Raw genomic sequence first — 24434 nt, forward strand, 5'->3', positions numbered from 1 at the left:
ATTCAGGGGGGCTGGGGATGGCTGGGGGCACAAGAACCTCCGTCTCCAGCAGGCTGTCCTGTTGCGGGCTGCTGACATCCAGGAACTTCCTGTGTGGCCAGGGTGACTCTGAGCAGAGGTAGCTTAAGAAGGGGTGGGGGTGTGCACGAGCCAGGCCACACTGTGGGGGCTGAGAAGGTGGAAGGAGGGCACAGGTGAAAGAGGCTTTCAGCCACACAGGGATGCTGGTTGGGGTCCCCTCCTGGGCATAGGGAACTGGGGGAGTGGTTCGTCTATTTCTGGGCAGTTAGATGGAGGGAGGTGCCTTTCAGGGAGAGCCCTTGGTAACATCCATCGGGAGGATGCTGATTTAAGGCAAGGGTCCCCTAGCATGAAGACTGCCGAAGGCTAGGAATGATGGTTTGCAAGCAAGGGTATTATCTGGGGGCTTCTGGCAATGGGAGAAGAGAGATGAGGGGGTGCCTAGTGGTAGAATGCCAGGGGCTAACAGCAGAGCTCTTCCCTAGGACCCACAAAACTGCAAAATCTCCAGAAATCCCCAATGCTCATTATGACTGGATTCCTCCTGGTGATTTGTGCAGGAGCCAAATTCTGCCTCTGGGTTGATATGAGCGGCAGAGCTGAGGTCAGAGGCAGCAAGCCCCCCAAGTCTCTATGTCTTCAGGAGCCCCAGAAATCTTTAGACAATGGGAACAGGGACAGTTCAAGGATTTCTCACCTAGAAGCCATGGGCAGGGGAAGAGAGGGTCCCAGAGTCCCAGGGGACTAAATACTGAGCAGGAGACCTGAACCAGGAGCTGGGATGATATCCTTTGCTGATACTGTGCTTGGGTCTGGACGCTGGCAGAGGGCCAGTTTATAAGGTGCTTTCTCTAAGTAACCTCTTTCTTTGTCTGCTTCTGCTTTACAGATGTGGACACAGATGCACTGAGTCAAGAGACCTGCCCAAGGAAGGCATCCAGAGCTGGAATGTGAGCCCAGGTGGGGATTCTGCCCTGGAGCATCTGGACCTTACCCCAGGAGGCCCGTGAGTGAAGGGACGTGGCCAAGTCTCCTGGGTCAGGCCGAGACAGGTGAGGGGCATTTGCTGGGTAAGCAGTGAGGAGAGGGGGCCCCTCCAGTTCCGCAGGCTCCTGAACAGAGGAGCCACCTGGCAGCTTTGCTGGGGTGGGGAGGGGGCGTGCTGGAACTGGGGTGGGGAGAAGAGGGGTGTTGGAGGCAGCCTCACATCCAAGGTTGGGAGGGCTGGGGCTTCAGGCTGCATTGGTCTCAACTCACTGTCCTGGGGTAGATTATTCCTCCTGTGGCCCCTCGACCTTCCCACCCGTGCTGGGCACTGCCAGGCTGGCACGGGGCTTCCATCAGGTTGCAGGTTAATAAATCTCACTCTTCCCTGAGGCCCGAATTGCAGGATTGCACTTTATCTCAGTGTGGTGCTGCAGGAAAGAAAACACTCTTCGGAATTCATATGTATGAAAACCTCATGCTGTTCTAAATGTAACTAGGGGAGCTCACTAAGCAAATCTTGAGAGGCTTTGATAAAGCGATCACCACTGACCAAAAGAAGAGAACAATGTCACTGAAAGCAAATGACTGCAACCACTTTTGCCTTCTAAGGGAGCAGCAGAATTTATATCACAGAGTAAGCAGGTCTGTGCTTCTGGGGGCACTGAGGAAAGTGCTGGAGAAGGCGCCCTTTGTAACCATGGGGAGCACCCTTAATGGAGAGAAAAAACAGTTGTAGAGAAGGGGTGGGGGAACCACAAAACTGAGATGGCAGTGGGGACAGGGAGGAATGGGCTGGGTGGGGACTTTGGGGGATACAGTTTGCTTAACGGGTCTAATAGTTTATTTTTTGGCATTGTCCCCTCAATCCTTGGGGAGTGTCCACCCCACACATTAAGGACTTTGCAGGAGTCAGGATTTGTGTTTATTTTGGTAGAAATTGAAAAAAATGAAACGATGCACAGCTGAAGATAAAATAGTGAGCATAACCCTGGAAAGCAGGAGTGGGGCAGGGCAGAGAATGAGGTGCTGAGGAGGCTGTCCCCCACCCCACACATACTCCAGGAAGTCACAGAAATTCTGAGGAGTGCACCAAACTGCGCAGAGATTCTAGGAGGTGAGGAGCTCAAGGAGCAGGAACCACATACTCACATCTGAGTTGCAGTAGAGAAGTCACCTCTGCTTTAGCAGCTTTGTTGACAAGGCAAGTATTTGTGCTGGGATAGTTGGAGTAGAGCCTCCCTGCAAGCAAACCCCACTCCTGTCCCATGGAGCCAGGGCAAGCATTTGTGTACTTGGAGGGAGCCTGAAAATTGTCTGGACCGTCAACTTTGCAGATGGGGTGATGGGCTCAGGGTGGAAGTATGTACATTCTCAGGTGTCGTCCAGTGGCAGAGCTGGGTGGCTCCTAACCCAGAGTGAGGAAGAGGCTGGAGTGGCAGGGACAGGAGAGATGCACCAGGGGTGGGAAGGTGGCTGGGCCTCTCGTGCCTGGCTGGTGGTGGCAGTAGGGGAGAGCTGCCCAGTCGCTGCCAGGGCTTCCTGCATGCTCTGCCTGGAGGTGCCTTACTGAGCTGGCCACAGATAAGGAGACAAGCTCCGGGTGTTGCCTGGACGGAGAACAGCAGAGAGAAGGCACCCACAGTCCCCAGCCCCAGCTCTACCACTCTAACTGTTAGCAGAGGATCACATTCTTTCATGGGGAGGTGGGTCGCAGCCTGCAGAGGCCCCTCCTCCACCACCAGTCCTCTGACCCCCACCTCGGGAAAGCCCAATTGCTGAGCTCCCGGGTGAGTCCTCTTGGTCTGCCCAGAGCCCCTACCCCGCAGCCTAATCTAGACCTTTGGTTCTGGTGGGCAGCACCCACCTGGAGGTGTCTAGCTCCCACGGGTGAGTGAAGGAAGCAGTGTGGTCCTCCTGAGCCAGCACTTCACGGGTCAGGCTCTGCCAAGGCCATGGTGGCTGAGGCGCCAGAGCAGCCAGCACCCCCAGCACTTTATGAGAGGCAAACGCCAGAGCCCCACCCTCAGTGAGTTGTGGGGAAGGGTGCAGAGGAGGCGGGGGCCCTCAGAGGGATGGTGTGGGCATGGATGAGATGCTTAGACACCCTGGCCAAGTCCTTGGGAGCTGTGAGGATGGGATGACCCTTTCTCTACCCCTTCTGCCCAAGTGGAAGCTCACAAGGGCATGAAAAGAGGACTCTGGTGTCTCCCCGAAGCCAGGGAATCTTAAGATTGTGGAATCTTAAGATTGTGGAATCTTAGAGTGTTTGAATCATAGAATCCCAGAAATACTTGGTATTGGAATTCTGGAAATAACTGGAGTGTAAAATTTTAAAACATGTTTTAATGCATGGTTCTCTTTTATTTACCATTATGACTTGGAGAATGAAAAAAGACATTAAAAATATACTAGTAGTTTTCTTTAGTGTTTTGACTCTATATTTACTTTTCCCAGTTTTCTCTGTTTTCCAAATATTTGCAGTGAGCGTGGGTTATTTTGAAAATGAAAAATAAACAACATGTAAAGATAGCAGTCTGCCTCTTATCACCAGAGGCAGTACACTCTTGTAACTTGAGTGGAAGCTAATGATGTCCTCTTGTTAGGGGCAGTCCTTTTTTCCCCCGATATGCAGAAATATGGAAGCATAAGATTTTTAAATCAGTTGCCAAAATATAAAAGTCTGGCACTTGTAGAATCTTAGGAAAAAGAAACCAACCTTCCCAGAGAGGTGAAGCAGCCTAGAACTTTTAGCTCAGGGGAGCCTAGAACTTTTGAGAACAGGAGCTCTCAGAGGACTTCAAAATCACCTGGCCCAGCTCCTCCATTTATATCTGAGGACTCTCGTGAGAGGGCAGAGTCTTGTGTGAGGTTACCTTCTTCTGTGGCTCCCAGCTCTGCCAAGGGCGGCAGAGCATCTCCTGGGCGGCAGGCAGGCAAGGGGGCCATGTGGTGTCGCTGACCACTCCTGACCCTTGTCCAGTGCTGTCTCAGACTGCATCTGAGGGAGGCTGGCCGGATCCAGAGTCTGGGGGCTGCCAGCTTTGTCTGCATAGAGTGTATCCACCTGGTCAGGGGGGAAGAGCAGAGAAGCCCTTGAGAACAGATGGTCACAGGAAGTACCTGGTGTAGGGGAGAAACTAAGACAGTGTGTTTTGAATACATGTATGTATGAATGAATCAGTGAGTGTGATGGTCTTAGTGAATAAGAGCCGGCAGTAGGTCATACCTGGGACCTGAGTCCTGGCTGTGCCGCTGAAGCTGACACACCTCCCAGGGACACTGTACCCACTGCACACTCATGTTCTTAGCAGCATTGTCCACAACAGCCAAAAGGCAAAAGGACCCAAATGTTCATCATTGGGTGGATCGATAAACACAGTGGAGTATCACATATAATGAAATACTATTCAACCTAAAAAAGGAAGGAAGTTCTGGGACTTGCTACAACATGGATGAATCTTGAGGACACTGTGGTAAGTGAAGTAAGCTAGTCACAAGATGACAAATACTGCATGATTCTACTTATATGAGGTACCAAGAACAGTCAGATACATAGAGACCAAAAGTAGAAGGGAGGTTGCCAGGGGATCGGGGAGGAGGGAATGGGGACTTATGGTTTAAAGGGTATAGAGTTTCAGTCTTGCAAGATGAAAAGGGTTCTGTGGATGGTTGGTGCTGATGGTGACCCAACAATATGCATGTCTTTAATATCACTTCCCAGATGGCTCAGTGGTAAAGACACCTGCCAATGCAGGAGACGCAGGAGTTGCAAGTTTGATCCCTGGAGAAGGAAATGGGAGCTCGCTTCAGTACTCTTGCCTGGAAAATCCCATGGACAGAGAAGCCTGGTGGGCTGCAGTCCACAGGATTGCAAGGAGTCGGACACTGAGTCACTGAGTATGAGTGATCTTACTGAACTGTATCTTATAAATGGTTAAAATGGTAAGTTTATATTAAAAGTACTTAACAATCAATTCTATTAAGAAGTAATTTTATTCTCAAATGATGGGGAAGAATGGGGGAGGGTCAGAATCATCAAGTGTGACTGAATCCATGGCTTTGTCTCTTGGAACAATGATGACCAACGATGGTGTCATCTCAAAAGCCAACATTCCTTCCCACTCAACAAAAAAATCCAAGAGCAGACGGTGTTTATTCCAGTTCGGGTCATATGCTTATCCAATCCTTGAACCAGTCCTTGTGCCCAGGGATGCGATACTCCGGTTGGATGGAGCTAAGTTTCAGGCACACTTGGAAGGAGGGCAGGGGACATCTGGGCACCCCAACAGGGGCTTCCACAGTGGGCAAGGAGACTGGATCCCAGGAGGACCTAATAGCAGAGAAGACTGGAAGGGAAAATCTGTGTTCTTGCTTCAGTCAGAGCAGCAGAGAGTAGGGAGAGGAGAAATTCCAGGGCAGCGTGAGCCAAGGAAAATTCAGAAGTGACTCAGAAGTGGCCATGGGGTACTGACACCCAGCAGAAGTCCCCTTGATGGCCAAACAGGGGCTCAGACAGAGAGCACTGCTAAGCAGAGCACAGAAGCTCTGCAAAGCCGAGTCGCGCTTACACACCACAGCCCAGTAACCAGCCCGGCCCCCAGCCTGCCCAGGGCCTTAGGTCAAGAGGGCGCTCTGTGCAAGGGCCAGTGCAGGCAGGCCTGATGCCGCTTGCATTTGCGGGAAGGCCAGTGGCGACTGTGCTTTGTGACATGTCTGGATGGAGCCTTCCAATTCCCCCAGCTGGCTGCCCCTTGGGCAGTCAGCAGCGACTCCCTAAAACATGGAGAAAGTAGGCAAGCCTGTTGGAGGACTTTAAAGAGGGCCAGGGAGTCAGCAAACCCTGCTGAGCTCCATATTCCAGAGATGGAGGAGGAGGGGCCAGGAGGAAGAGCAGGTGAAGTGACTGGAAGTGAGGGATGGGTCGAGACAAGTGGGCATTGGGGTGAGCCTGAGAGGTGGCAGGAAGTAAGGGGCACTGACTGAGAAGCCCACAGCCCTGGGTTTGAATCCACTACTTATTGACTGTGTGAATTTTGATGTTACTGTTGCTCTGAGCCTTGGATTTTTCTACCTGTGAAACCTACCTACGGGTCGCTGTGAGCCCTGAATGAGATCAGATCATCCCAGCCAACCCGAGGTTAGCCATCTGTGTTTTTGCAACAGAGCCGTTTCCCATTTGCATGTTGTGTGTTTATTTCCACGGTGTTTCCATGTGCACTTGGTTCAGTTCGGTTCCCTTATCTTTCTCCTCACAGATTGCAGAGCTGCTGACAAAGATCTCGTCTGTTCACAGTCTACCCTCAAAATACCCAGGTAAGAAGCCTGACCCAGAATGTCTTCTCTTTAAATACAGTGCCAATGGGTGCAAAGCCAGGCAGTGACACAAGCATTCTGCAGGGAGTTGTGAAAGCAAACACAAGATGGAGAAAGCAAAGTAAACAGATTTGAAACTTAATTTTTTCTTTAGAGGCTATACCTTGAGATTTTTTTTAAGTAGCAAGTGTCTCCATTATATAGTTGTATATTTAAAAATGACATATGTATTTTCAATTATATATATGTTTTAATTTGGCTGCACCAGGTCTTAGCTGTGGCACGAGGGGTCTTTGATCTTTCTTGTGGCATGTGAACGCTTAGTTGCAGCCTGCGGGATCCAGCTCCCTGACCGGGGATTGGACCCAGGACCCCCGCATTGGGAGTGAGGAGTCTTAGCTACTGGGCCCACCTGGGTAATCCCCTAAGAAACTTAAAAGGGGAGGTACCCTCCAGAGAATAAGAAAATTATGATACTCTGCAGGGGCAGATGTATGATTCTACTAATACTAACACGGTGTATCTAGAGTAGTCAGACTCAGAGGCAGAAAGTAGAGTGCTGGGTCTTGGGAAAAGGGGGAAATGGGGAGTTGTTAATGGGTTTCAGAGTTTCAGCTTTGCAAGATATGAAGAGCTCTGGCGATGGCTGATGGTGAGAGTTGCACGTGGTGTGAATAGAGTTAAACACACTGAACTGTACACTTCGAAGTGGTTTAAATGGTTCATTTTTTGTCATGTCTATTTTATAAGAAAAAAATTCGGAAAATTTTTGTGGGCTTTCTGGGGGCAAACTGGTGGCAGGGTTGAGGACAGAGCAGGAGAAAGTCAGCGAGATGGCATAGCTTTTGGTTTCGTCTGTATGTTTTGTTTTTGGCTGTGCCACTTGGCATATGGGATCTTAGTTCCCCGACCAGGGATCAAACCTGTGCCCTCTGCAGTGGAAACATGGAGTTCTAACCACTGGACTGCCAGGGAAGTCCCAGGGCATAGTTGTTTAATATGATGCTGCCACCAGGGAAACGTCCCTAGTGGCCAAGGACCTTTTAAAAACAAGACAATTTTACACTGACCGTGAAGCTTTTTGCTGGATTCACAGCAAATCCCCACCCAGTCCCTCTTCTTGATTGAAGCCTGCTGAGCACAAGTTTTGTGTGAAAGGGGCTCCCTGAATTGACACAGGGAGAATGGCAGCAGAGCTGGAAGTGTAGAATGGAGTCACAACCTGTGGACGGAGCCAAGTCAGTAGAAGTAGGAGCTCAGAGCCATAGTGACCACGACATTGCAAATACTCAATGCCAATCCCCCCAGCCCCAACCAAGAAATCTGCAGAAATCTCAAGGAAGACGTTGGATTCCCAGAGAGTCAGGGCCATCTTCTCTATATCTTAAAGGATAGAGATACCCCAGCTGCATCTGGGTCATATTTATGTAATATCCTTTTCCTTTTCGATTTTGTCAACCACCATTGTGCTAACTCTATGCTCGTCCTGAATGTAAGCCCAACTTTTGGTGAGGGTCACTGTTCACAGAGGATGAGATGGCTGGATGGCATCACCGACTCGATGGACGTGAGTCTGAGTGAACTCAAGGAGTTGGTGATGGACAAAGAGGCCTGGCGTGCTGCGATTCATGGGGTCTCAAAGAGTCGGACACGACTGAGCGACTGAACTGAACTGAACTGTTGACAAGGCAGCAGAGTCCAGCAGGTCGAAGCAGGGATTCTAGAAGCAGACGTGTTGTGTTTGGATCCTGGGTTCTCACTTTATTATGTGGCCTTGGGCAAGCTGATTCACCCGATAGTCACTCAGTTTATTCGTCTAGAAAATGAGAGTGATTCTCTGCCTCCTAGGGTTTTGGGTGAGCATCAGATACAGTACCACATATAAAGTATGTACAACAATTCAGAGTGTTCATCAATAGCTAGTACCTTAGTCCTGCCCCAGTGTCTGGTAGGAATTCGATCGTTGCTATGGGTGAGTCTTCTAAAGCGGCCTGTGAGTTCCCCACCTCTGCGCTAATCTACCCAGAGCCCTGTGAGTCCTGGCTCAGGGATGAGCACAGACCTGTCTACCCCTTGCCCTTTGATTCTCTGGAAGTGAACAGAAGCAGGGAGGCCCCACACAGGGAGGCTTTCTCCAAGGGAGTCGGGATGGTTTGGTTCAGCTCATCCCCCTTCCCAGAGCAAACTACATAAACACAGAGACCTCCTGCTGATGGGAGAGTGGAGCTGTCCTCTTAAGGAGAAGACAGTAGTTTAATGGGCTCCACGTGGTAGGAAAACCAGTACTGCTGCTGAGGACTTAGGGACGGAGTCTTCGAACTCAGGGGCTTTTCCTGAGCGAGGCGCAGACTCCTCAGCCCTCTGCCTTTGCCGCCTTCTCTTCTGGGTTCTGGCTGGAGTGCACTCGAAGAACTTGAGCTTTTCCAATGTTCTCTGGGATGGGGAGGGGGGACACAGCAGGCAGGAGAGTGTGAGGGAGCTGCCCAGGAGATCTGGGGAGACCCCTGCTCCCCACTCCAGGCCCCGGTGCCCAGGTCAGCCCAGGCTTCTGCTCAGGCTTCCTGGTCACCTGGGAGGGACTGACTCCCTTCCCCCAGCCTCACCTCCACCCTCTACTACATCCAGGTCACAGATGTCTGCACAGTACCTACTCTGTGTCAGACACTCACCCTGGCACACAGGACCCCTTATGATCTGTTTGGGAGAGCAGTGTACTTCAAGAATACCTGTCTTCTCTCCCTGAAACCTTCCTCCCTTTACCATCCTGCCCTGGCCTAAGGCACCCCTTTTTCTCCCTTGTCTCCCTCATCCCCTCTGGACCTCCATAGTCCATTGTCTACACGGCCACCCTAGGGTCCCCCCATGCCCTGATAACCCTCCAGTGAACCCCATGCAGCCTGCATGAGACCACACGCCTGACCTTCCCTGTGGGGAAGGCCACAGCCTGTGGGCTGGCTCTGCCCACCTGTCCCACTTCTTACCACAGTTCCCAACCCACAAGTGTCCAGCCACCCTGGCTTGCCTGCCTGCTCTTTCACCCACACACCTGGCCGTGGAAGCCTTGTTGCAGGCTTCCCCTTGACCCACAGAGGGTTGGATCCTTTCTGCCTCTCGGCTCAAGGGACCCTTCTCCATGCCCCTGCCATCCCCCACTCAATCCTTCTGACTCTCCTGTTGCCCTGTTATTTCCCTTATGGCACCGTCTCCCTCAGGTGTCTTGTGGTCTGCACGTCTATCCCTAGGATGTAAGCTCCGAGGCAGCAGAACCCATCTCTGAATTCTCCCCCAGTGATCCCCAGAGGCTAGCACCTGGGTACTAACTAAGGATCTGCTGAGTGGATGGATGGATGGATAAAATGAGCAGCTTCTTTGGGCAGGGGCCTATCTCTAGAGGGGTCCTTGAATCCCCCAAGGGATCTAGCCTTGGTGGGCTTCAGTGAGCCCCCCAGTGCCCTGCTGTGGGGACTCTTACCTGGTTTTTCGCTTTTTGATAGAGGTGGTGTCTTCATCTTCTTCGGGGATTGGCTAAAACCAACACAAGGACAGCTAGGAAGGTCAGGCTGGAGCCAGACAGCCAGCTGAGTGACAGGGTGGGCGGGGAGGTAGGGAAGGTGCCCCTGGGAAAGGCAGAAGAGCCAGCAGGTATCTATCCAGGGATGGCCCCACCCTGAGCAGGACCCCAACAACTGCACACTATCGCTCACTGTGGCCACAAGGAACCAAGGCCCTTCTCTAGGGGGCTGTAAGAGAGGCCACTGCACTGGCCCTCCCTTGGCCTGCTGCTTTCCTGAAGATGGGAACCCTAGTGAGCCCTAGTGAATTACTGACAAGTATGGATAATGCTCCTGTCTTGTATAGGCTCTGCACTTCAGCAAGCCTTTTGATGCACCCGATGTAATGTTTCTTCTCTATGACTTTAGGAGACGGGGTTTTTGAAAGAGTGAAACTGAGGCTCACAGATGGGAGGTGGCTTTCCCAAGATCACCGTGAAGTTGCCTTACCACTGTGTCTCCACTGGTCTCAAGCTAAACAAGAAAACCAAGTTTGGGGCCAGAGCAGGCACCTATAACCTTTAACACATGCAAGCCAGCACTGCATCCCGCCTCCTCCTTCTCAGTCTGCCCAGTATCCAGCCACTCCCAAATTTCACATTCCCTATCACTTCGAATTCCTGGCTTTCCCAGCCCTCCTCACTCCTGACTTGCCCTACTCTTGCATTTGTTTGTTCAAGATACACATCTCCATGTTCACCCCTACTCGACTATGTGGCAATCCCTGGGCATCTGCCTTTCCAACCAGCTCCTCGGGACTCTGAGTGCTGCTGGGCTGGGAAGTTGGATAAGCCTGAGTCTGCATGCATGCTAAGACGTGTCAGTCTTGTCTGACTCTTTGTGACCCCATGGACTATGGCCTGACATGCTCCTCTGTCCATGGGATTCTCCAGGCAAGAATACTGGAGTGGGTTGCCATTTCCTTTTCCAGGGGATCTTCCCAACCCAGGGATCGAACCCTTGTCTCTTATGTCTCCTGCATTGGCCGGTGGGTTCTTTACCACTAGCGCCACCTGAGAAGCCCAAGCCTGAATATGAGTCCCAGCTTTTCTGCTGCCCACCCGGGTGACTTTGGGTTGTCATTCAACTGTCCTGAGCCTCAGTCTTCTCATCTGTAAAATGGGAAGCCATACTGCCTCCATGGGTGGCTGCATGGACTAGAAATGTGTTCAACACCCAGCCGTGTCAGGTACACACAGTGGACACTCAGGATCGCTGGTCCCATGGCTGACACTCAGGCCCTGCTGCCCTGCTGTATGCAGCCTTCCCTCATCTTCCCCTTCCCCAGCTTGTCATTAATCCTTCTTTCAGCCATCTGGAGGACTTAGTACCAGCACAAAGTTACTTCTGTATGCCTTATGTTACCCTTCCTTCTCTGCTTGTGTCTTCCCAAGGCCCAGGAGCTCCTGGGGAGCTTGATGTGTGTGGCTTATCCAGCTGTTTTGCTACAAGTGATGCAGGTCACCGCCTCCCCTGCTCCTCCCTGCCATATCCTCCACAGCAGGCCTCTGGAGTCTGGTCTGGCAGAGAAAGCCTCTGAGCCGTCAGGTGGCACCAGGGGTCCTGGGGAGAGCGGGGCCTCTTCCTCCAGCGCAGGCACAGGCAGCCCAGGCTCTGGCCTCCTTCCCTGGGCCTCCTCGGGCCACACTTGGGCAGACAGGTGGCTGAATATGAGGGAGCAGTTCCGGGAACAGAGGGGCCGGTGAGGGGTGTGACCCCCACCTGTAGGGTAGCTGGTGCCTCTCTTGAAGTGAGTCTTGAACTTCCAGGAGCTGGTTCAGGAGTTTTTCGGCTGGGATGGGCACTAGGGGCTGGGGAAGGAGCTGAGCCACCGCGGTCTGCAGGAGCCCTAGTGCCATGTCTTTCTCTGTAAGCACAGCCGAGGTTGGGGGGAGGATGCTCAGGGGCAAGACCTCGGCCCCCGTCCTGCTGCTGGATGGGACGGGCAGGAGCAGGGCCTCTAGCTCTTCTGTCCCACAGGAGTCCATGGGGAGGGCTGTGCATCTCTCTGGCCCTTAAGCATGCCTCAGCCTTCCACACCTTTACACACCTGCTCGTGTGTATCTTATTCTTGGTTTACCTGCCATCACACCCCCGGCCCTCTGGGAAGCCTGCTGGGGACCCACCTTCCTCCCCGTCCTCCTCCCCTTCCTCCTCCACTCTCTGGTCCAATCAGTTCTCTGATTGTTCCTCACCCCTCTACTTAGATACACTCTCCACTCACCATCCCAGTGTGTATGTGTACATCTGTTCACGTGTACACATGTGTGTGCGCCTATGTGTGTGTTTGCCTGAATGTGTATATCCATTTATGTGTACACATGTGTATGCTCTTATGCACATATATTAGCATGAATGTGTATGTCCATTCATGTGTACACATAGGTATGTGCTCTTACGTGTGTGTATTTGCATCTTTGTGCATGTGTGTTTCCCACAGAGGTGGATTAAGGACTGTCTGTCTCCTTCCCAGGGGCCAAATCCCAGGGGTCAGCATGCAGGAGGGTTTGCTCTAAGAAGCAGTGTTGTGGAAACCCTGCGGAGGAATGCGGAGGAGAAGGCAGTGATGTTGTCTAGCTGGAAAAGGTTAGTTTGTGACTCCAAAAAGGAGGAGCAGCCCCCGTGTAAGGCCATGGGATGGGAGCCGAGTGAATCTGAGTCCTGGAGAACCAGAGGACACAGCCCTCAGCAGCCTCCACTCAGATGAGAACCGGGGCCCAGGACGATGTCCTCACCCTTGGCGGGCGCGTAGAGTAGCCAGAACTGGATAGCATTCAAGGAGTCTGTCTGCAGAATTTGCGAAAGCAGTTCCAGGATCTGTGGGCAGGAGGACAGGCCTGGGTCAGTGTGGCTGGACAGCATGTTCTAGCCGGCAGCACAGCCCCTCCCCATAAAGTGTTCTCTCCCCACATCCCTGGCTAGACTGGCCCCCACGATGGTCCCTGCCTACCCTCTGCATGGACTTTACACTTTATAGAGAGCTTTCTCTGCCAACAGCCCTGGAGGAAGGTTTTTCACCCCCTTCCTGGACAGATGAGGGATCTGAGGAGGACACCTGGCAGAGATGCTGTGGCAGAATGAAGCCTCTGAGTCAGTTTCTTGGACCCCCCCATCCCTGAGCCCTGTGTGGTTGTACCCCAAGGTCCCTCACTGGGGAGGCGAGGTCAGAGCTGGCTGTCAGCTCCTTAGAGACGCACCGAGTCCCGAACGCCTGGCTCCTTGGTGTGGGAATTTCACGGACCTCGCGGGCCTCCCCTCCCTGAAGTGCCTAAGCTCAGAGTCTGGAGATGTTAGCAAAGAGGTGGGCTGATCCCTCTGGACAGCTTGAGGGTTGGAGCCAACTGGTTCTGTGCACCGCTTAGTCGGCAGCCCCTTCCCGCCCAGGGCTGGGCTGTCTTCGCTCCCAGGGTCCTTCTCAGCCCACTCAACCTCCCACATCTTTGCTACTTCAGGACCCTTTCCCCGCTGCGTCCTCCAGTAAAGGGTCAGCGGCAGGAGATCCAGGCCTGTCTGAGGAGGGCTACGGGGGCTCCCTAGGCGGGGCTGCTGATGGCGGTGGCCGTGTAGAGCCGGGGCCTGCAGTGGGTGGTGGAGCTCCTGGAGTCCTAGGAAAGTGGGGTCCCTTCAGTGTTTGGCGCCAGTCTCCCCAGGTCTGCCACGTCCCTGGCAGAGTGGAAACTGGGCCAGGTCTCGCCCCCAGGCCTTGCCCCAGGCCTCCGCTTGCTAGGCTGCCCACCCTCTCCCTCAGGGAACCCGCTTGCTGAGGTGACCCCCACCCCTCATCGGCCTGGGACCCTCCTCCATTCTCCGCATCCAACTTACCTGCCCTGTGCCCCCTCCCCACAGGACCTGAGAACCTACTTCCAGGCAAGGTGAGGCCGCCCTATGGTGGAGAAAGCACTGTGTTTGAGCCCCTGCTAGGCTGCTCCTTCTCTGGGGACCTGGGCCACAGGCCATCACCCGGCAGGGCCTCAGCCTCCTCATCTGTGGAGTGGGGATCCCTGCCCTGTCCGCTGTGTCTGTTCCCTGAGCTGTCATAAGGCTGCAAGGGGACTGCGTGCTTTAAAGCGCTGGTCACGGGGCAGGTGTCAAGATGTCGCCACAGTCTGGCCTCTCCTGGAGAACACGTGCACCTCTGAACAGGGACTTGTACTGCCTTGCCCACTGGCGTGAGTCCTGCGTGCCTCCCAGGCCCTAACGGGAAACTTGAACACAGAGGAGGGGTCTTTATGCTTTGTTCCAGCACAGACCAGACCCTCCAGAGTGTGGGGCCCTGGCTGGGACCAGCCTTGCAGGCTGCGGGGGCAACTGGGTGTGGTGAGGATGCACCAGGCAGGGCCTCCACCTCCAGACAGACCTCCACCTCCATGCTTCTCATTCCACTACTGCGGCTCCCTTCCTTAACTTATCAAGTACCACCGCGGGGCCAGACCTTGTGATAAAACATCTGTTCTTCCAGTTTGACTAAATGATAGAGCTAAGGTCCCTAGAAGGGAAAGGACTTAAAGATGGAAAGGCTTACACAGAAACCTAGAAGCAGCTGGGGATTGGAATCCAGGCTCCTGACTCCCGGAGCTGGGGTTTTTGAGTCTTAGGGTCTCAGGGACAAGACCTTCTCCCTGGAAGAAGCCATACGTGAAAGCACTATGCAAGGGTCCTAGTTGGATCCTCGTGAGCCTGGGAGCAGGTTCCACCAAGTTCTCTGCCCTCAGATGAGGGCCTCCATAGGGTCCACAGCCCCCAGCCTTCCCAGCACCTCACCAGCAGCTCCTGATCCTGTAGGACAAAGGTCTGGTCTCCTCCATCTCTGCTCGCAGGCTGGTTTCGGCCCTGGTGGGAGTGGCGGCGGGCCATGGCCCAGGTAGAAGCAGGAATGAGCCTGCCAGTCTCTGCTGAGTACTTTGCCCCCTGTTCCCGCTGAGGCTCTTCCTTCTGCTGGGGAAAAATGTGGCCAGAGACTCCAGGCAGAGAGAAAGAAGAGAAAGCAGAGGGGAAAGGTGAAAAGAAGAGGAGGAGGCCAGGGACCCAGGATGTCAACCAGGCCAGCCTCAACCTGTCTTAGACCCCACTCACCAGTGGGGGCAGCCCTTCCTTTATAGCCATTGCTCTTCCTCCTGGAATTTTACTGAAGGTCGGCTGCCCCACCCCCATGGTCCTTGGTCTTGCCTGGGTAGGCCCTCCTTCAGGTCCCTCCCCTCAGCCCATCAGAGATTTGAAAATAGTATCCTGTACCAAGACCCCCACTGCCTTCCTTAATTCTTAGCTCTGCTGCCCCTAAACCTGTCCCCCACAGTTTAGCATCCTTTCTTTGCCCTGGAAAACCTTCCCGAGCCAGGTGGGCACGAGGCCTGGGACCTCCTGCCCCTGGAACTCCAGTTAAGACTGGTAGTATCCTTCTCCCCATTTTATTTATTTTTAGTACTTATTTGGCTGGGCTCAGTCTTAGTTCCGGCATGGGGGATCTTTTAGTTGTGGCTTGCGAACTCTTTAACTGGGGTCTTCCTGGACCAGGGATCGAACCCGTGTCCGCTGCATTGGCAGGTGAATTTTTAACCACGGGACCACCCATTTTAAAGATAAGAAAACTGAGGCCCAGAGAGCTTAGCTGAGTTACCCTGAGTGTTACAGCAAGTTAGCTGTGGAATGAGAACGAGAACTCTGCTGCCCAAGACAAGGGTAGGACCAATCTCAGCCAACAGGGGCCAGGCCTGTCCTAGGACCAGTTCCAACTACCTTCAAGCTGCCTCCTCCTCGTCTTTACTGGTTTATCAGCAAATAGCACTCAGGCTACCGCCAATCTCTCTGAAATCCTTCAGTGATGCTCCATCCCTTTGTCAGGTGAAACATGAAACTAAGTTCAGAAATGAGAAGAAAGCTGATCTTGCCCACATCCAAAGTCGGCCCCCCTGTGACTCCTCTCTCACTGCTGCCCGCTTATCTCCTGTGCTTTTAAACCCTCCATTTTCTAAAACGCTCTCCTGTATTTTCTAGCTTGCGAATGAACATCTGTGCCATGTGCCTCCACCAGGAACACCTCCCTCTGTCCTCTTCTAAACTATGAACCCTTCCTGGATTTCTCCACCAGGTACACTGTGTTCTCGGAACCCTCACTGTGACCCTGTCCCTTGGGTTGTATTCAGGGACCCCTCCCCTCTGCCAACAGCAGTGCCTCCCGCCTTCCTGAGAAGGTTTGCTCTGTGCTGGTGTGGTTGGAACCACGTGGGAGCGGTTTAGTTACAAAGGAGTGGGTCCATTTCATTTCTTCTTGGACAGCTCCTTTGTTCTGCACCCACCTCCTTGCTCTTCAGCTCACTCTCCTTGGTGAAGATGGCCACCCGGGAAGCCAGGTCCTTCAACTCCTTCTTCCAGGCCTCTGGGAGGAGGGGGCAAGATCTGGCCAACTGATCCCTGGGGTCTCCCTGTGCACCCTCCCTTTGGGCCGAGTGTGGAAGGGGGATAGGTGGAAGAGCCTCCTCTCCTCCCTGCCCTCCCACCCAGGATCTTAAAGAGAAGGGTATTTTCACAGGGCAGGTGGTGCCCTCGAGGGAAGGAGCTGGAATCACACTATTGGTTGGTGGGTGGGAGTGCTTGCTGCTGACATTTGTGTCCCAGCCTGTGTCTTAGTTGGGAAATGCTGGAGAATGTTTGGCTACGTGTACCGAGATGTTTGTGATTTAGACTCGCTTTGCCTCTTTCAGGAAAATGAAGCCAGGGTGGAGATTCAGTTGATAGGCTGTGCCAGTGGCTACAACACTGAGCGACTCCTGGCCAGGTTGGTAAAGAGCCCTGCAGGAAGCCTTCTGGGCCCCTCCGCCCCTTCTCCAGGATCCTCCCTGCTCTTTGGGGAAAGAGAGAGGCTTGGCCCAAGTGGAGGCCTCTGAAATGCTGCCCCAGCACTCCCTATGGCTAACTGTTCTGACTGGCCGGTGCCTGAGCACACAGGTTACAAAATTCAGTATTTCCAATACTGTTCCTGGCTAGAGCTGGAAGTCACATGTCTGTTGTCCAGATATGTTTGTCCTCTGCTTTTTCTGACTCCTCAAACACCTCAGAGCCAAGCAAGGGTGCATTTCTGAGGACCTTGGACCCCCACCCACCTAAGAGCCATGGCCTTTTCCTTCTCAGGCACCTGTCCAAGCCAGGCAGCCCTTGGGGCCAGGTATAGCCCCAAGGTATAGGGCCCTAGTACCCACCAGAATAAAGCCGGGGGTCCCGGTTGGACTGAGGGTCTCCAACAGGCACCGAGATGGTGGGCATCCTGATCAGGTAGCGGGATAAGAGTGTGGCTTGAGGAGAGGTGGCCAGAGAGAGCTCGTCCCTGACGACGCAGACAGGCTTCCCGGTGAGATCTGTTAAGGGTTGGAGGCAGTGGGAAAGGGGACCTGAGTGGACCCCAAGAACTCCAGGAAAATGGGAGGAGGCTGGTGGGCAGGGAAGCACTCAGCCCCACTTCTTCCAGTAAACACAACCCCAGAGATGGCTAGGGCTGGGAGTGCCTCTCAACCGCTCTGACCTTACCCCAGGGGACACTCAGCATGGCAGCGAAAGGATGGGCTCAGGGTCACATAGTGAGACTGGCCGAGGGGAGAGGAGAACCCGGGCTGCCTGGGACCCTCATCTGGGGGTCCCTTTGGTTTTCTGTGACGGGGTAAGGAAGTACAGGTGTGAGCGCACAGAGTGTGTGGAGCACACAGAGGCAGGCAGCTTCAAGAAGAGGAGTGGGAGCAGGGCGTTAAGCCACAGTTTGTGGCGAGAAGGGCCTTGACTCAAACCACGGGGTGCGAGACCCTCTGGATAAAACTTCATGCCATCTGTCAGCCTTGCAGGTCTGAGTGCATGGCACCCTGGGGGTGGTGAGAGGCAGCTTACATGTGAGGAACCTCCAGGCTAAGGTCTGTGTAGGATTATAGCATCATTGGCTTCCCAGGTGGCATTAGTAGTAAAGAATCCGCCTGCCGATGCAGGACACGAAAGAGACGTGGGTTTGATCCCTAGGTCAGGGAGATCCCCTGGAGGAGAGCATGGCACTCCAGTATTCTTGCCTGGAGAATCCCCTGGACAGAGGAGCCTGGTCGGCTACAGTCCATGGGGTCGCAAATTGACTGAAGTGACTTAGCATGTATGCAATGGCATCGTTAGATGGTTAAGCTTTGGGGAGCACCGTGGTTAGGACTTAACCACAGTTTCTCACTCTCTCCTCCCGGAACACTTTCCTCTGGCGCCAGGACCCCTCTCTCTCCTGGGTCCTCCTAGCTCACCAGTCACTGCTCTGCCACTTCCCCTTCATCTCCTCGACCCCGTAACCTTGGGGTCCCCAGATTCATGCCAGGTTCTCCTCCCTAGCCTCTACAGGGTCCTGTGATGATCCCCATCCAGCACACCTCTTCAACCACCACTCCCATTTGAGTGGCTCTCACATTTGCATCTCTGCCTGAAACTGACTCGACTGCCTACTTGGCGCCTTCCCTCGGGCTTCCCCACCCACCCTCCTGGGACTTCTAAAAGGCATCTCACATGCTGCATCTCCCAGCATCTCAGACCAAACCCTGACCCTTCCCATCCTCCACTGGCCCCGTCTACAGGCTCCTCTATCTTAGCCCAAACCCAATTTTCCAGTTACTCAGACCAAACACCTTGGGAGTCAGCCTGAGTCTTCTCTCCATCTCATACTCCATTTTTAATCCATCAGCCAAGTCTGTTGGCCTCGCCTTCTCTATCTCTCTAGAGCAGGGCCACTAACTCCTCCACTGCTATCTCTCTGGTCCAAGCCACTGTCCATTCAGAAGCCAGCAGAGCCCTCTGTTACTTCTTTGCTCTCAACCCTCTGATGGCTGCCATCTGACTCAGTGAGATGGCTTAAGGATGACAATGGTGAGCTCCAAGGCCCACAGGACATGGGCTCCACTGCCTCTGTGTCTCACTTCTCCTCCTCCTTATTCTGTTTCAGCCACACCCACATCCTCACTATTCTCCAACAGGAGGCTCTTGCCTGGGGGCCTTTGTCCCGGCTCTTCCGTCTGCCTGGGACACCTTCCCCCTGAGATCCACATGGTCATGTCCTGTCTTCCTTTAGTCTTTGCTTGAATACCATGCTGTTGGTCAGGCCTTGGCTCTGTATATAGCCTTGACACTTCCAACCTTCTGACACCTTATCTGTTTTCTATTCTTCCCCACTAAAGGTTGGCTCTGTGAGACCAGGGACCATCTGTCTGGCTTGGTCGTAACGCCAGGACCTGAAAATGTGCCCCACTCATAGTTCACACTCGTTAGATCTTTGATGAACAAATAGCTGAATGGATGAAATGGCCTGAGTCAGAGACGAGAGCACAGCTCTGGAGCAGAATATTCATCCCTTTCTCTGATTTGTAAGGTGGGAGAATCGGCAGGGATGTAAATCCTGTGGGGCTCTGCAGTCTGCCCTTGGAATCCCCACCCTGCTCCAGGTAGGTCTTGGCTTGGCCAAGAGTGGCTGGGTCCTCCCTTTCCAGCGGCCCCCCAACCCCCACCGTCAGGCCCTGGCCTACCCCAGCCCTACCTTGGATGTGGGTCACGTGCTGGGGCTGGGGGTGGTGCCTGGAGAAGAAGGAGTGGTGGCTGAGGCGACCGAAGCGGTAGGCACTGGGGGTTTGGGGCTTGGATGTCCTCACTGCCTCTCGGATCAGCTTGAAATCCACGATCCCTGGGATCATCAGTTCTTTCTGTGGCCCGCTGTCCCCATGGCTCCTTGGCTGGCACCCTGACTTCTTTTCCAGTTTCAGCTCACCTTTTGGACTAAAGGAGAGGGCCAGGGAGAAGCAAATGGAGCCTTAGGCAGCAGTGCCCACCTGAGCTTATGGGAGTCCATTCCTGAGATACTCTGAAAACTGCTTAACAGATTCCACCACCACCCCCATGGCACTAGAGCTGGGCCTCTCCCAAGGTCCTTTCTCAGCCATGCCATCTGGCCCTTCTGGGGAACCAGAAGGGCCCATCTGGGGAACCTTCGGTCTTCCTACGATGCCTGAGTAGAGAGCCAGGATCCCTCTGAGAGAACTCAGATGGAATCTCTCAGGACCCTGGTTTTCTCTCAGAGACCATTTCTGAAGCCAGAAGGAAAAGCCGTAGACCTACCTCCTCGTCCAGACACCTGCGTTGGAGCAAAGGCACGTTGTGTGCCTCCGGGGCCAGGGGGCTGACCTAGCATGGGCCTCTCCCCAAGCCAAACAGTTGGCGGTCCAGGAGAAGCCAGCTATAGGCTGTCACCCAACCCCCCCTTGCCCTCAGGAGCAGTTTTGGCCCAGACTCAGCATCCAGGAGCTGATGCCAAAGCCAGACTAGGCCAGCCAGTCCTCTTCCCCTGAGGGCCCCCCTGGGAGCCGCAGAACTGTTGGTCTGGCTATCTGGGCTGCGTCGCTGTGGGGAAGCTTCAAGCTCTTGCTTCGCTTCGCTTCGCTTCACTGGAGACAAGCGTCTCAGGTTCTCCGTCCTCCACCCGCACCCCTTCCCCCTCCTGAGGATGCTGTGCCTTCCCCCAGAGGAATAGGTGAAGTCCGTCCAGCAAGGATCCAGGGGTGAGCTGCTCTCCTCCAGGGGTCTGGTGGGACCACCTGCCTGCTCGCTCTCTGCTTCCCCTTCTTGCGGCCCTGGCTGAAGGGAGGCCCTCTGGAGGTGTGTAGATGGACTCTGGATATGCTAAGCAAGGCATTTTGCCCCGGGGCCCTCTGATGCTTTCGATGACCAGGCCCCTGAGGTTCCTGTTCCATCCTCGATTCGCTTCTAGGGGATCTGGGACTTAAAGAAATAAAGTAAACCTTCCCTGAACATCACTGTTAGCTGACCTCCCCTGCCCCCAACTAACGGTAGAAGTCACCCCCTGAAACCCCTGGAATGTTTATGCTCCTGCCCTGAGCCACCACACCCTCTCCCGACCCAGGAGGGGCCCTGCCTGGACCTGTGTTAACTCAGGCCTGAGAACCCACTGGGCGCCTGACTGATACCAGAGGGAAGGTGACCTCCACTTGGACCCTCAATCTGTTGAGTTCCTTTGTATTCTACCCTCCCCAGCTCCCTCCACCTCCTCGGTCAGCAGGGAGGGCACTGGGGACCTTACCTCGGCAGTGAACGCTCTGCCAATTGGGCCCTCACTTCTGTAGCCATTGGGGTGCCTCTAACAGAGTAAAGACTGGTGCTCTTAATACGAGTGTTGAAGATGCATAACAGGAACAGACACTTTAGGGGGAAAATTGGCAATGTCTTATAAAATTGAACATTTGCATACCATATCCCAGTGTAACCCAGCAATTACATGTGTGTACTTGCTAAGTCACTTCATTTGTGTCTGACTCTTTGTGACCCATGGACTGTAGGCTGCCAGGCTCTACTGTCCATGGGATTCTCCAGGCAATAGTAGTGGAGTGGGTTGCCATGCCCTCTTCCAGGGGATCTGCCCAACCTAGGGATTGAACTCACATCTCTTATGTCTGCTGCGTTGGGAGACAGGTTCTTTACCACTAGCTCCTCCTGGGAAGCCCTAAAATTGAATGTTTGCATGCCATATCCCAGCATAACCCAACAATTACTATCCCAGAAATATACCCCAGGGGAACTCTTGCAGATGTGTAAGAATATTCAAACCAACATTGTTCAAATCAGCAAAAACCTGGTGATAGTTCACATGTCCAATGGCAGAAGAGTGGATAAATATGCTGTGGCCCATTCAGACAATTGAACATTATATTGCAGTGAAAATGAATGAACCACAGCTACATGCAGCAACATAGGTGAATCTTACAAATGTAATGAATAGTCAGGGAAAGCAAATTGCAGAAGACCATATAGCGTGAGATCCTTTTTAAAAATAAAATTCAAAAGCAAGCAGAATTATCATAAAGGTAATAAAACAAAAGCAATGAAACGCTGCAAAATTCATGTAGTGGCTATTTCTGAGGGCAGATAGAGAGTCGGGGGAGGAGAGGAGCACATGGGATGTCCTGGTGCTGGTATTCTAGTTCTTGGTTTGAGAGGTGCTTTTATTGGCATTCATCATATTACTAAATAAGCTAGATGACATGAATGAAAGATAAATGTCAAAGCCAAATTGACACTTCAAGGTGATTATGAATCTGTAAGTGTAGTGCTGGGGTTGCAGGTGCCGAGGATGGGTTGAACAATCAGTACATTCTGAGAATTAACCCTCTGAGTCATAGACTCTGCCCAGAGGTTCCCCCAGGGCCAGGCTTCCATCAGGTTAGGGTGGAGGGGAGCAGACAACACTGCATGAGATTGGGGAAGGGGAGGGACTTTGAGATCAAGGAGCCAGGCATCCTGACTCAGTCTCCTAATCTTTCCCTAAAGACAAAACTAGCTGGTAGGGCATCCTTTGAAGGGAGTCTGGACATCCGTGATGAAGAGGCTAGGCTCTGGAGCTCTCCCCAACCTTTTTGTTACCAGGGACTGGTTTCATGGAACACAATTTTTCCACAGATCGGGGAGTCAGGGGGAATGGGTTCAGGATGCATCAAGTACATCACATTTATTGTGCACTTTATTTCTGTTTTATTATGTCAGCTCCATCTCACATCGTCAGGAATTAGATCCCAGAGATGGAGGACCCTTGCTCTGGAGCACTTCGATGCTGCAGGGCTGAGAACAGGGCATTTACAAGCCCATACCCACCTGCCTACAATAAAAGGAATCAACACGATAGAGACTTTTAAAAATACTTTTGACTGTGACCATCGTAAGAAACTCATTTTTATATCCTAACGTGTGCATTTACTTGTGTGTATACGTGAAACTGAAGCAGTTCTTGTCCTTGTTGTATATGACACGTACTGATAGTTTCATCCTACCTTTTGTCTTCATTTTGTCCTTATCAAACTATTTCATTGATTTTATAAGCCACTGTGGGTCATATCACACAGCTGCTGGGAAGAGGTCAACAGGGCCTCTAGCTGGCCCGGCCTGCCTTTGCCAGAGCGGGCCAGGCTGGGCCCCACTGCATCTGCCCTTGACCTTCCTTCCCTCTCCCCTTGGGTTCCCAGTTGGCCAGGGACAAGGGCCCTGAAGGCTGATACCAATTCAGAAACAGAACTTCCTTTTCCCGCTCTGTGCCCTCCCCCCAGCTCACCTCTGCACTCACCAAGGAAAGTGGCCGCTATAGTATGTGGGTGAGTAGCCCTTGCTGCCTGAGCAGGAAAGAGCCGAAGGATGTCAGTTCTGTGGGTAAGCCTATCGCTTTGTGACTGCATCAGCCAGTGGTTGCTAGGTTACCCCTGCCCTACAACTCCAGAACCACTCCCCAGCACCCCTCTCCTCACCCCTAGCCAGCTCCTCTTACTCTTCCTGGAGGGGCAGAAGGTCTCACCGAGCACCCCCTGCTTGCCTGCCCTCCAGGCTCCTCCTCTCTCTCCCATTCAGCACTTTCAATGGGGCTCAAGGGAGAAAATGAGAATCAGGGGCTGGTTTCAGCCAGCGTGCAGCAGGCAGAGAGAGAAAAACTGGCAAAAAGGTTTGGTTGGGCTAGGTGCCAGCTCTGTCGGCATGACCGGGCTGTCTGCCACTGTGGAGGAGTCTGTCCCCATGTGCCCTATTTCTGGGGGTTGATTCTCAGAGAGCCGTCTCTTGGATGGAGAGGAGGTGGCCGCCAACAGAATCCAAAGCCTTCCTGCGGCCCTACTCAGGCAGGAGAGCTGGGTGGAAGGGCCCTGGGCTGTCGGTGGCAGGGGTCTCAATGGGATTCTGACCTGCCCTAGGTGTGCTGCCCTAGGGGTGTCATCTGTGCTGCCAGAGGTGTGGGACAGTGGCAAGAATACTTGGTTCCAATTCGAGCTCTACTTCCTAGCTGTGCAGCCTCAGACAATTTGCCTGATGTCTCTGAGCCTCAGTTCTCATGTCTCTGAAATGGGAGATGATCCTCGCGCTCATTCTCATGGGGTTTTTGAGATTGCCTAATGGAAAGCCTTTGACTGTGTGGATCCCAACAAACTGGAAAATTCTTAAAGAGATGGAAATACCCGACCACCTGACCTGCCTCGTGAGAAATCTGTGTGAAGGTCAAGAAGCAACAGTTAGAACTGGACATGAAACAACAGAGTGGTCCCAAATTGGGAAAGGAGTACGTCAAGGCTGTATATTGTCACCCTGCTTATTTAACTTATATGCCGAGTACATCATGAGAAATGCTGGACTGGATGAAGCACAAGCTGGAATCCAGATTGCCAGAAGAAATACCAATAGCCTCAGATATGCAGATGACACCACCCTTATGGCAGAAAGCAAAGAAAAACTAAAGAGCCTCTTGATGACCGTGAAAGTGGAGAGTGAAAAAGTTGGCTTAAAACTCAACATTCACAAAACGAAGATCATGGCATCCGGTCCCATCACTTCATGGCAAATAGATGGGGAAACAGTGGAAACAGGACAGACTTTATTTCTTTGGGCTCCAAAATCACTGCAGATGGTGACTGCAGCCATGAAATTAAAAGACACTTGCTCCTTGGAAGAAAAGCTATGACCAACCTAGACCGCATATTAAAAAGTAGAGACATTACTTGCCAACAAAGGTCCATCTAGTCCAAGCTA

General features: G+C 53.0%; 1 protein-coding gene and 1 long non-coding RNA gene across 5 annotated transcripts; one reads left to right on the forward strand and one right to left on the reverse strand.

Moving 5' to 3' along the window:
* The first annotated feature begins 4832 nt into the window (after window positions 1-4832).
* Window positions 4833-22616, forward strand: LOC113885465. Of its 4 annotated transcripts, XR_003509219.1 has the most exons (6): window positions 4833-6321; window positions 12346-12458; window positions 15864-15957; window positions 16571-16644; window positions 19052-19315; window positions 22419-22616. It is a non-coding gene; the product is annotated as an uncharacterized LOC113885465 (long non-coding RNA). The 4 variants fall into 4 exon arrangements; XR_003509218.1 differs by lacking the exon at window positions 4833-6321 and having other exon boundaries at window positions 11746-12458; XR_003509220.1 differs by lacking the exons at window positions 4833-6321; window positions 12346-12458 and adding an exon at window positions 14722-15003.
* Window positions 8057-21213, reverse strand: TBATA (thymus, brain and testes associated). Its single transcript, XM_027530817.1, has 8 exons — window positions 19408-21213; window positions 17066-17221; window positions 16166-16245; window positions 14634-14804; window positions 12608-12689; window positions 11595-11739; window positions 9794-9846; window positions 8057-8754 (listed from the first exon to the last, which is right to left on the reverse strand). Exons 1-8 carry the CDS (start codon window positions 19559-19561, stop codon window positions 8675-8677), a joined length of 921 nt encoding a protein of 306 aa, XP_027386618.1. The 5' UTR covers window positions 19562-21213; the 3' UTR covers window positions 8057-8674.
* Window positions 22617-24434: the final 1818 nt, after the last annotated feature.

The sequence above is a fragment of the Bos indicus x Bos taurus genome, chromosome 28 (assembly GCF_003369695.1).
Source record: "Bos indicus x Bos taurus breed Angus x Brahman F1 hybrid chromosome 28, Bos_hybrid_MaternalHap_v2.0, whole genome shotgun sequence".
Taxonomy (NCBI): domain Eukaryota; kingdom Metazoa; phylum Chordata; class Mammalia; order Artiodactyla; family Bovidae; genus Bos; species Bos indicus x Bos taurus.